Here is an 11,589-nt window from a genome sequence, read left to right as displayed (position 1 = left end):
ATGATGTACAGCTAGTAAGTGGCCCAGATGATCCTTTCCAAGCACTACACATTGTTTGCTATGTATCTGTCATAGCTATAGCAATTCCATAAAATTCCCATTACTTTTAGCAAAAGGATTCAATGAGGGGGACTGAGGAGCAGACATGGCCTAAGCAAGGGGGGATACCACCCAGGCCCAGGCATCTTGCAACTGTTCTGGATCTGCAGGAAGAAGAGTCTGCAGATATATGGCCCCTCTGAGTCAAGAGCAGTGTGGGCCTGCAATGGTTTAAAAATGAGGACTTGCTAGATTTCCCCAGTGGTCCATTGGTTAAGACTCCGTGCTTCCACTGTAGGGAGCATGGGTTCGATCCCTGGTCAATCCCTGGTCCAGGAAATTCCACATGCCGCATGGGGTGGCCAGGAAAAAAAAAAAAAAAGAGGACTTGCTAAGACACGGTTACAAATATTGCAGCATATTTTAACTGATTACCTTCAACAAGATCATGCTTTTAACATGCAGAGGGACTTCCCTGGTGGCGCAGTGGTTAAGGATCCACCTGCCAATGCAGGGGACACGGGTTTGAGCCCTGGTCCGGGAAGATCCCACATGTCGTAGAGCAACTAAGCCCATGAGCCACAACTACTGAGCCCGTGTGCCACAACTACTGAAGTCCGCATGCCTAGAGCCCGTGCTCCGCAACAAGTGAAGTCACAGCGGTGAGAAGCCCGCACACCACAACGAAGAGTAGCCCCTGCTCACTGCAACTAGAGAAAGCCCACATGCAGCAACGAAGACCCAAAGCAGCCAAAAATAAATAAAATAAAATAAATAATAAATTTTTAAAAACATGCAGAATACACAGCAATATAATTTATGTAAAATTATTAAATTTATAGCATACCACAGGGGGAGTGGTCTGATGATGGGACCAATTTCACAAATGTGAGGGACTTCTTTCTAGCCTGTGTTTCTGTGTCTGAATGTATAACTTCATGTGGCCCTAACACAGAAAGTCTACATTTGAGGCCCTCAGTACATGTAAGTAAAGATAAAGATGGTAAATATATGTGGTACTTGCTGGCTGCTGCCCTGAGTTCTATATATACATTGGCTAAGACCCTTAGCCCCATGAGATTGGCATTATTGTTTCCATGTGATGGAGGAAGAAACAGTGAATCAGGGAGGTTGACTGATTTACTCAAGGTCTTCTAACTAGTGAGTGGTGGTATGGGGATCTGAACCTAGACAATCTGGCTAGATTCTTTTTTTTTTTTTTTTTTTTTTGCGGTACGTGGGCCTCTCACTGTTGTGGCCTCTCCTGTTGCGGAGCACAGGCTCCGGACGCGCAGGCTCAGCGGCCATGGTTCACAGGCCCAGCCGCTCCGCGGCATGTGGGATCCTCCCGGACCGGGGCACGAACCCGTGTCCCCTGCATCGGCAGGCGGACTCTCAATCACTGCGCCACCAGGGAAGCCCTAGATTCTTAATCTTAATTCTTATGCTATACTGCCTGGTCTAGGCTGGGCCTTGGCCATGGGCTGTCCCAGATGGTTTTTCCCAAGGGCTCTTTCCTGGCACTGTCATGTTGATACAACCTTCTCCAGGCTGTGGAGGATCTTAGGGCTGCTATTTCCTGGTTCTCATGGGATCTGCTACCTCCAAGGCTGGCACCCAAGGACTGACTGAGGACCGGAATGAGGGAGAGTCAGAGAGTGAGGAGGATCAGAGTGCATGGGTGAATGTTAACCTTAAGACTGGAAAGGACTGGGAGTTCCATGATGATCTAGTGGTTAGGATTTGGCACTTTCACTGCCGTGGCCTGGGTTCAATCCCTGGGAACTGAGATCCTGCAAGCCACGCAGCATGGCAAAAAAAAAAAAAAAAAAAAAGAAGACTGGAAAGGACTATAGGTCTCAGGGTTCTGGCCCATGTCACCTGCATAAAGTCCCTCCACTAGCCCCACCTTTGCCTCCTTTTTTCTACACTGAACCTGTGGTGTTTTGAAAGAGCTCTGGATTAAGATGTTAGAAAACTGACTTAAGTCCTGGATCTGTTACCTAATAGCTGTGTGATCTTGGCCAAATGGCTTTATGTCTGTGAGTCCTCAGTTTTTTCATCTGTAAAATGGAAATGAGAATAATAGCTACTATTTCTTGAGCACCAGGACTTGGATCATTGATAAACCTGGGGCACTTGGTTGTAAACTATAAAGGACCGAACCATGTGAGATATATTGTCATTGTTTTGATCCTCGTCCTAAATGCTTTTCCTCTCTTTGGTTATTTCCATTATAGCTGATGTTCTCCTTTCATCTGCTCCAGGTGACACAAGGCCCTTGGATTTCTCTGAAGGCTTTTCTAGGCTCTTCTGTCATCTCCCAAATGGCTGGACCTGTGCCAGGAGAATGTGATGTACAGAGAATTCAGTTTAATGTTGGCACCTTCAGTCACAATCACATCACTCTAGTAGCATTTGAATATACTTTTATGTGAAAGGAGAGCATATCTCATTAAAAGTACACAGATCATGAGTGCTCAATGAGTTATCACAGAACAACTACATCTGTGTAAACTTTGTAACCACCACCCAGTAAAGAAAATGTTATCAGCACCCTAGAAGCCCTTGTTGTATCCACTTTGTGCCCCCTCCTAACCACTGCCACCTCCTTCCTCCCCATGTCTATGTCTGTGTTGCCAAAGCCCAGCACAAAGCCTTGTCAAGAGGCCCATAAATAGTTGCTAAACTGAACTAAGCCTTTTGACATCATTTTGTGATCTCAAGCTAGTCACTTGGACTTCCTCTGCCTTGATTCACTCTTCTGCAAAACAAGGGTGGCATTTTAGTAATCTCAATAATTCTCAACCCTAGTTGAGAATCACCTGGGGAAACTTTTGAAAAACTATCCATCTTGCTTGGGCACTACCCTGGAGGAAGTGGATACAAACCTCTGAAGGTCCCAGGCAATGGTAGTGTTTAAAAGCTTTCCAAGGATTCCAGTGTATGGCCATGATCTCTCAAATCTTACAAATTCCAACCAACACTATATGTTCAAATCTCAGTTCCGCTGCTGCTGTGGGTTGAATGGTGTCCTCCACAAAGATGCTGAAGTTCTAACCCCCAGCACCTGTGAATGTGGACTTATTTGGAAGTAGGGTTATTGAAAATGATCAAGTTAAGATGAGGTCATTGGGGTGGGCCCCTAATCCAGTGTGACTGGAAACCTTATAAAAAGGGGAAATCTGGACCCAGAGACAGAGGCACAGGGAGATCACCACGTGAAGACTGGAGTTACCAAGGAGCACCAAAGATTGTTGGTAAACCACCAGAAGCCAGGAGAGACGCATGGAACAGATTCTTCCTCACAGCCCTCAGAAGGAACCAACTCTGCTGACACCTTGACTTCAGATTTCTAGCCTCCAGGATATGAGACAGTAAATTTCTGTTCTTTAAGCCACCCAGTTTGTGGTACTTTGTTACAGTAACCTTAGCAAACCGATATAACTATTTACATACTAGTTAAGGAACTCTCTTTACCTGTTTCCTCATCTGCAAAAGTGGAACCATAATAATTGTTCTGTGTGCTGGGCTCCATTCTAAACACTTTACATAGATTATCTCATTTAGTCATCACATATACTATACTACAGCAGATCAGCAGATGTAGGTACTCCTGTTATCCCCACTTTTTCAGATGAGAAAACTATGCAACAGAGAGGTTAAGTAATTTGCTCAAGATCACACGGTAACTAAATGTATAAGATAATACTACATCCTTCACAAGATTATTGGGGAGTCTCCATGAGACTGTGGATGTGGATGTGGATGTGAAGGCGCTTTGTAAATAGTAGAGCATTTTACTCATGTTAGTCAGAATCTCTGTAGATGCCGGACTTTTTTTTTTGCCGTCTCTGACGCTCCCTCCTCTTGCGACGCGATACTTCCTTTCCGCGGAGACAGGGGTCGCTGCGTTGAGCGGGCGCTGACAGGTCCTTCTAGCCCGCTGCACCGGCTGCTCGCTGGTGCCTATAAGTGGCAGCGCCGGGCTCAGAGAAGCATCAGTCCGCCGCCGCCGGGGCTGGGGCTGGGGCTGCAACTGGAAGTGGAGCTGGACGCGGAGGAGCTGAAGCTGGGCCAGGGCGCAGGGCAGCACCGCGCCGGGGCCGCAAGAAGGGGCGATTCGCTGCTGGCCCACCGCGAGCCGCCCTCAGCGCGCGCCAAGGCGCCCTCTCGCCAGGCCGCCTGCCTCCGCCTTCCGCCTCCCTCCATTTCCCCGGAATCTCAGCCCGGCGCGCCTGCACCCGGTCCTTCTTTGGGTGGGGAAACTCCCGGCCGCTTTCTGGCTTCACTTCCTCGCAGCCTGGGCTCTCAGCCCCCTCTCTTCTTCTCCACGACTGGGTCTCACTCCCTTCGATCCCCTTCCTTTAGCTCAGGCTCCCTGCCCCTTACCTTAGCCGAGTCCCAGCTCATCAGTCACTTTCCTCAGCCGAGGGTCCCCACCCTCCCTTTTCCTTTTCCTTGCCTGGGGTCCAACCCATCCTGTCCCTTCCTCTGTCCCTAGGGTGCAGTCTCTCCCCTCCCCCACCCCCTTTCCCAGGCCTGGAGTTCCAGACCTTTTGGTCTTCTCTTACGGTCCTAACTGAGTCCTTGTCCCTCTTCCCCAGTTTGGAGTTCTAGATCGTGAACCCAGCCTTCCTCCACTTCCAGAGGACTGCTTCCACAAAAACACATCTCTAAAACATGAACTTTGCTTAGAGACTCCCCCAGTCTCTCTTCCCCCGCTGCTGACTCCCTGCTACCTATGTTCCAGGTCTTACTCTCACTCTGCTAAGCGTTGAGGGTGGCAGCAGGATGCTTCTCTGGTCTGGTGTCTCTGGCCTCTCTCCGCCTCGAATCTTCCCTTCGCTGCTCGTGGCAGTAGCCTTGGTGGGGCTGCTACCCGTTCTTAGAAGCCATGGCCTCCAGCCCAGCCCTACTGCCAGCACCATCAGAGGCTCAGAGCCGCCACGGGAACGCTCCATTGGGGAGGTCACCACCGCCCCGCCGGAGCTCGCCCCCGAGAGCCGCCCTGTTAACCATTCCTTCACTGAACACAGCCTGAAATCTCGAAAGGCCTTTCCAGTCCTGGGCATCGACTACACACACGTGCGCATACCCTTCGAAATCTCCCTCTGGATCCTGCTGGCCTGCCTTATGAAGATAGGTAAGTGCAGTTCGCCCCTGACGCTTCCGCCGCCACCAAACTAATGAGCTTCTTGAACCATCCTTACCACTTGAGGCTGCCTAGGAATAAAGGTCTGGACTACTGTAAAGTAGGCAGCCTCTATCCCATCATCGTGGTCCTTCTCAAACTGGAGCTCCGTGGCCTCTGTGGTCTGAGGCCTCCTAAGATTGGAGCCAGCATTGTTCATGGGAGAGAGCAGGACCAGAGGATGGGATGCTTCAGGTACTAGGTGCCTTCAGCGAGGCTTCCAGGCCTGGCAAGTCTCCTCTGGCTGGGACAGACCCCGAGGGGAGCCAGGCATCCAGCTGTGTGAGACAGGAGTGTCTTCAGCAAGTGGCACAGTCCGCTCTGTCAACAGCGACCAGTGTAATTACATGCTTCATGGGAGGGTGTTCCAGGATGGAGGCTATTTCTACTTGGTTTGTCTAAGGAGTTTGAGTGTAGAGGGGGACCTGTGTGCTGGAGACTTACAGGTGTGGTGGAAGATGAGGCATCCCCATATCCTCACCTTCCTTCATCCCCAGAGTGTTATCTGTCGGCTTTGCCTGCCCAGGCTGGTCAGGAGCCCCTGAGTCAGTTTCCTGCCTGGGAATGCCATTCCTTATACAGTTTATGGGACAGGGGCCTTAGGAATTCCCGAAGTCTGGTTTGGGGGTGGAGGGAGAGTGGAGGAGGGTCAAGCTTGGTCTGGCCCCAGCTCATCTCCAGGTTGCACCCAGCTGTGTCTCAAGGTGCTGTCCTGTTGGCCTGCCTGCTGCTCATCCAAGAGGGAGAGGGACAGGTGGAGGAGCTCAGCATGTTCTGATCTGAAGAGACTTTGAAACGTTCTTTTTGGGAGAAGGAAACAGAAGAGTTGTTCCCTTCCAGAGGATTATCACCCTGCTAGGCCTGAGCACTCTGTTCTGCTGGGTGGTTGATGGAGCTCACCAGAGCCTGCATAGCCCAGAAGTCCCTTGAAGTGGTGTCCGGGGGGCAAGAGGTGGGGGGGTTTGAAAGCTGCTTTTGCTTTTCTAGCCCCCAGCTAGCTGTGGAAGGCACGGGGGCCTGGAACTCTGCTGGTTTGGGTTTGGAGAGTTTGTGACTCTTGGCAGGAAGCCTTGCAGCTTTCCCAAGGACATGCAGGAGCTGAGTGGTGATGCCAGGCTGGTATGAGGCAGGCTCTGGGACATGCTGCAGGAGGGCACTCGTGCTTCTGTTTTGACAGATCCAGGAGCTGGCTTCCTGATACGGGGCTTTGGTGCTGTGACAGTAGCAGGCCTGCACATGGAGCTGGGCCACCAGCACCTATCCCCTGATGGCAGCCAGCTTTCCGGAAAAAATCGAGGTCTGGGCAAGGGGAGCCATGTGTACCGATTCTGACAAATACATGACCCTGGACAAGCTGGGGCCTTTTTCTGCAGGTCTCGCCCACCCGTGAAACTGGCAAGAATCTCTAAATTTTACCATATCAATTGAATCATGAAACCCTGTGTCTTAATTTGTTGGTAAGAAGCTGAAGTGACTGATGTGTCATTTGCCTGTGTGAGACCAGGAAGAGGCCTCATAAGCACTATTTATAAATTGCCCTCCTCTTTCCAACCCCCTCACCTGGCATTGTGTTAGGGCATTAGAGGCTAATGCACACACTGTGGGTCTCAGTGCCTTCTGGTGGGTCGACAGCATGACCACAAAGATCCTACTCTGGATAGTCAGGAGTTTCTCTCTGCAGGCCTGATTACCTCTAATCCTAATGGGGTCAGGCTTGGCCTGCTTTGTCCCTGCCAAAACTGTGCCCGGGACCCTGGGCAGCTGGCAGAGGTGGTGCTATGACAAGGGTATCAGTCTAGAAGTTAAGAAACTTGGCCTCTTATACCACCTCCCTCTGTGACCTTGGGCCAGTCATGCCTCTCCACTTGTCAGTTGATCTTTGTGGCCTCTTGCAGGTCTGACATTTCTGCCATTCCACTGACTTGGGTAACCCTGGCAAGTCACCCTTGGGCCACAGTTTTCTCATCGTAAAGTGAGGAGGCTGGATATGATCTCTGAGGGCATTTGTAGTTCCAAGAGACTGTGTCTCTGGCTTGATAGGGCAATTTTCTGCCTCTGAAAACAGGGGTGCCCTAGCATCTGGCCATCCTGGAAAGAGGGTAGAGAGAAAGATGGCCAAAAGATCTTAAGGGTCCCAGTTCAGGTGGCAAAAAGTGAAAGCCCATTTTTCCCTTTACCTTGCAGTGTTTTGGTTGTTTTGTTTTGTTTTGTTTTGTTTTGGCTACGCAGCTTGCGGGATCTCAGTTCCCCAACCAGGGATTGAACCTGGGCTGCGGCAGTTGAAAGCCCCGAATCCTAACCCCTAGGCCACCAGGGAACTCCCCCTTTGCGGTGTTGAATTGAGGTTGGCACCACTCTGCCACTTACCCTCTCTGAGCCTCAGTTTCCTCAAGTATAAAAAGGGGGAAATAATAGTATCCTGCTCTAATGCTGCTGGCGTGATGATGACATAAAGAAACGCACAGTAAAGCTGGCTTTGTACCTATAGGAAGCACTCAGTGAGTTGCAGCTGCTCCTGTTGGTATTTTAACCACCTAAGGTAAATGCATCCCTACCTCAGCCCCTCCTACAGTCTTCCTCTGAGGCTGGAGGATTACAAATCTCTCAACCTAGGCTGCCACCAGCAGTCCTTCCCTAAGGTTTGAGGAAGGACTGAAAGTCAGTCCTACTGACTTTGTTCTTCCTTCAGTTAAGCTGCCTCCAGAGCAGGTCCTGTGGGGAGGGGACATGGCACCAACCAACTTGGGGGATGGGGGTGTGCCGAGGCCATGCTCCCTCTGTACTATCAGTTACCCAGGAGCCTAGGAGTTCATTTTGGGGTCTTGCCTATTCTCTCAGCACCCCAGCATGGGTAGGAGCTATGTTGGAGGTCTCACTCTGTCATCTGGGGCAGCTGCTTCCCTTGCAAGTTATCCCTCCTTTAAAAATAGAAGGTGCTGTGTGCAGTTCTCACTCCTATCCTAATTGTTGAGCAGAGCCTCAGGTAGATACTGTGGGAGATGCGTGTGGGAAGGGTAGGGTTAGAGCTGAAGTTCTAAGGTAGATGCTTCTGGATTCTTTCCTAAGTGACTCAGTGGGTCACATTAGGCAAGTCACTTCCCGTCTCTGGGCCTTTTTTCTCTGACAGTCAGGGATTCTTGCCTTTTCCTTGGTGAGGAGGGGCTCGTGACGTGAGTTGGGGTTAGACTATTGGGAGAACTCTGAGAATGACTCCAAGCCTTAGGTAGGCCCCTTCCCCTCCCCCACCTCCGCCTCACATTGTGGTTTGGACCCTGCATGAATTCCGTGTTGTCCCTGTTTACCTGCTCCCAGTCCAGTGCCTGTTTCAAGGGAGAGCCTCACTGTAACCCAGCTCACCACTGGCACCCCCTGTGTTTGTTTACGGATATCCCGGACCCGGAACTCCTGGCAGCCTATGAAGCAGGTATTCATCTCGTCTCCTGACCAGAGACAAAAAAACCTTCCTTTGTCCCATCACATCTTACAGCTTTTTCTGGTTTTGGTGTTTGCAAGGTGTGTTCTGCCATGTCCTCCTTAGAGCAAGTCTGTGAGGAGGGGAGATGGGGATCATTATTGCCCACTTCACATACGTGGATATCAGACCCAGCAACTGGTTTCCTGTGTAAGACTAGAACTCGCCTCTCTCACTTCTCAGAAGGAGAGAGGAACAACTTAAAGGTCACCTTGAAACTGTCTCTAGAAGCCCAGATGGAACTCTCCAAAAAGAAAAAGGTGACCTTTTCCTCTTCGGGAAAACAGCTGAGTGACTGCAGGATAGTGGGAGGGGAGGTCATCTGGGGACTTGGAAGAAGCTTCAGGTAGGACATGTGTGTCCTGAGGCTCCAGGACACTTAGAGGGCCTCTGTTGGTCATATCGCCTGGACTTCATTCAACTGAACACCCGGGAGGCGCACCTTGCCTCTCCTTCCCGCCCCACCTAGCCCCTCCAGCTCTGGTGGGAAGGACAGACGTTGTCACAAAAGCCCGGGCTCTGCCCCTCTGTACCTGTGTGACCAGGCCCCTGGTTTCTCTGAACCTGACTTGCCTCATCGGGAAGGTAAGGATGCCGTCTCTACCTTCCAGGATCGATGTAGAGACCAAACGTGGGAATGCTAGCACAGAGCCCAACGTGCTGTGGCAGCTTTCAGGGCCTGTTCAGATTCCTCCACTTTGGGCGGTCTTCCCAGCCCACTCCAGCCCACAGCCGTTGCTTTCATTTCTCCGCTAAAACCGTATCCCTTATTGTTTATCCACAACTTTGGCATTAGGCCTAGCCTGCCCTGTGACATCTCTTCTGTTGGGGGGGGGGGATGTGTGTTTTAGTAAGAATTACCATTTATTGAGTATCTACAGAGTGGTGTCAGGCACTTTATAAAAGTAATCTCATTTAACTCCTACTATCATCCTATGAGATAAAGGCTCTCTGTCTCACAGATGAGGAAACAGCCCAAAGGGGTTATCTGCTCTGATGCTGAATTGCCATTTATCTTCTGTTTGAGCCTTGGCACAGTCTCCTCTCAGGGTGCAGCTGCATCTCCTGCCTCTCACATCCTCCTCAGCAGATGCCCGGGACCCTGCACGGGGTGGGTGCCCAGCTCACTGCACCTGCCTTCCGGGATTTTAGGACTCCCTCTGGGGGCTGGCACTTGTTGATGGCGGAAGCCCTCTCCCTGCCCTGGGAAAGCTGTAGGGGTTCTGTGCCGGCTTTGGGCCCATCCTCTGTCCCTGTGAGTCCACATATGTGTACCTGAATCCCGCAGCCAGGCTGGGCCTATCCCTTGTCCTCTGCTAGTGACCCTGCCTGCCATCTCTTTGCTCTCTCAGTGGTCTGACTGAGCTTGCTTCTTCCCTGCTTGGGCAGGGGAATGCCACTTAAAGAGTAGTTTCCTTTGCCCAGCAGGGGATGGCTAACCTTGTGTTGACCATCTCCTGCTTCTGGGCTGGAAGGGTACTGGGCTGCTTTTGGTTACCCTTGGGGCCCAGCAGGATCCCCTGAGAGGCAACCTCTGTGCTGGAAGCAGATGGCACAACTCTCTTTAGCCCTGTAAGGCAGGTGGAGTTTAGTAGTAATTCTCATTAGTATTGTAACTTGTTTCCAAAGCACTTGTGTGTACAGTATTTAATTCCGATCTTCTCAATGGTCCTGTGGGTTAGAATAGCAGGTGGAATTGATGTAACCATTTTACATCTAAGGAAACCGAGCCCCAGGTTGTGACCTGCCTGAGGTCACTTAGCAAGTAAGTGGCAAAGGACACAATCCCTGGATTTCTAACCCAAGGCCGTGTCCTCTTTCCTGCCTGGTCAGGTCGTTGTGAAGATCAAGGGGGACCAGAGGTCCCAAGGGTCTTTAACTAGAGTAAATGACCAGGCACAGCCATGTTGGTAACTTGAGTGGTTGACAGGAGAGACACTGTTTCCTCTTGGAGGAGCGAGGGGCTAAAGGAGCATGGTGGTTTGGGTTGGTCTGGAGCCCAGATCAACTTAACTCCAAGTTCTTAACCCCTCAAGCATGCCTGTATTTGTATGAAGAAAGTGTGTGAGAGTGTGACGGCTGACTCAGCCTTGGGACCTGTCATTCTCACAGCCTGTGGAGCAGCAAACTTTTGAAATGGAAACTTTTCCTTTCCCTTGATGTGTTGTAGGCCCTCTGGGAGGAGAAAGGAGAGGCAGAGAAGTGAATTACAACAGAAAACATGCTGAATGGGGCAGGAGAGGGAAGGGGTCAAGAGACCCTGAGATATGGTGTGGTGCTAGCTTTTTGCTGCTTAGCTGTGTGACCTTAGGCAAGGCACTACTTCTCTGAGCCCTCGTTTCCTAATTTGTAATATTTATGTTAAATATTTGTTAATTATATTAGCTGTCACTTATTAAGCTCCTGTTTCAGAGGCTGTGTCAGGTACTTGCACAGCTAGAAAACAGTGGGGTTGAAGCCCAGATCTGTCTGACTTTGGAGCTCTTGTTCTTTTTATCATCATGCCCTGATTCCCTTTCGGTTCAAAAGTTTTATTTTTCCCATGATCATTTTGAACAGGGAAGGATTAAAGGCATTTCAAGTCTTGGCTGCTCTCTGTGGATCATTTCTTGGGGTGTGTGTGGGGAAACTGTGACCCACCCCCCTCTCTTCCAAGTCTTACCATGAAGCAAATAGCCCTTCTCAGAGGTGGTGGCATTCAGAAACACAGGAGGGACAGGGCATTGGAGCTCAGCAGGCCTGGGCTCCCTTCGGGAATGCCAGCCTGTACACAGCTGGCGGGCCTGCCTCCCTCCCTCCCTCCCTCCCTCCCCTCCTCCTGTCACCCTCCCCCACCTGGCCCCCTTTCCTTCCGTGGTGGGGAGAGAAGGCTCACTCAGCAAAC

At 50.7% G+C, this 11,589-nt stretch overlaps 1 protein-coding gene across 2 annotated transcripts in view; it reads left to right on the top strand.

Moving 5' to 3' along the window:
* The first annotated feature begins 4,035 nt into the window (after positions 1-4,035).
* SLC9A1 (solute carrier family 9 member A1) overlaps positions 4,036-11,589 on the top strand; it is a 50,657-nt gene continuing 43,103 nt past the window's right edge. For both annotated transcript variants that reach the window (XM_082612345.1, XM_082612344.1), the window contains exon 1: positions 4,036-5,185. In XM_082612345.1, coding sequence (XP_082468471.1) covers positions 4,834-5,185 — 352 coding nt within the window. In that variant the 5' untranslated portion in view covers positions 4,036-4,833. The remainder of the gene's footprint in view (positions 5,186-11,589) is intronic.

Source organism: Mesoplodon mirus (assembly GCF_964341445.2).
Source record: "Mesoplodon mirus genome assembly, chromosome: 3".
NCBI lineage: Eukaryota > Metazoa > Chordata > Mammalia > Artiodactyla > Ziphiidae > Mesoplodon > Mesoplodon mirus.
This window is presented reverse-complemented; position numbering and strand designations above follow the sequence as displayed.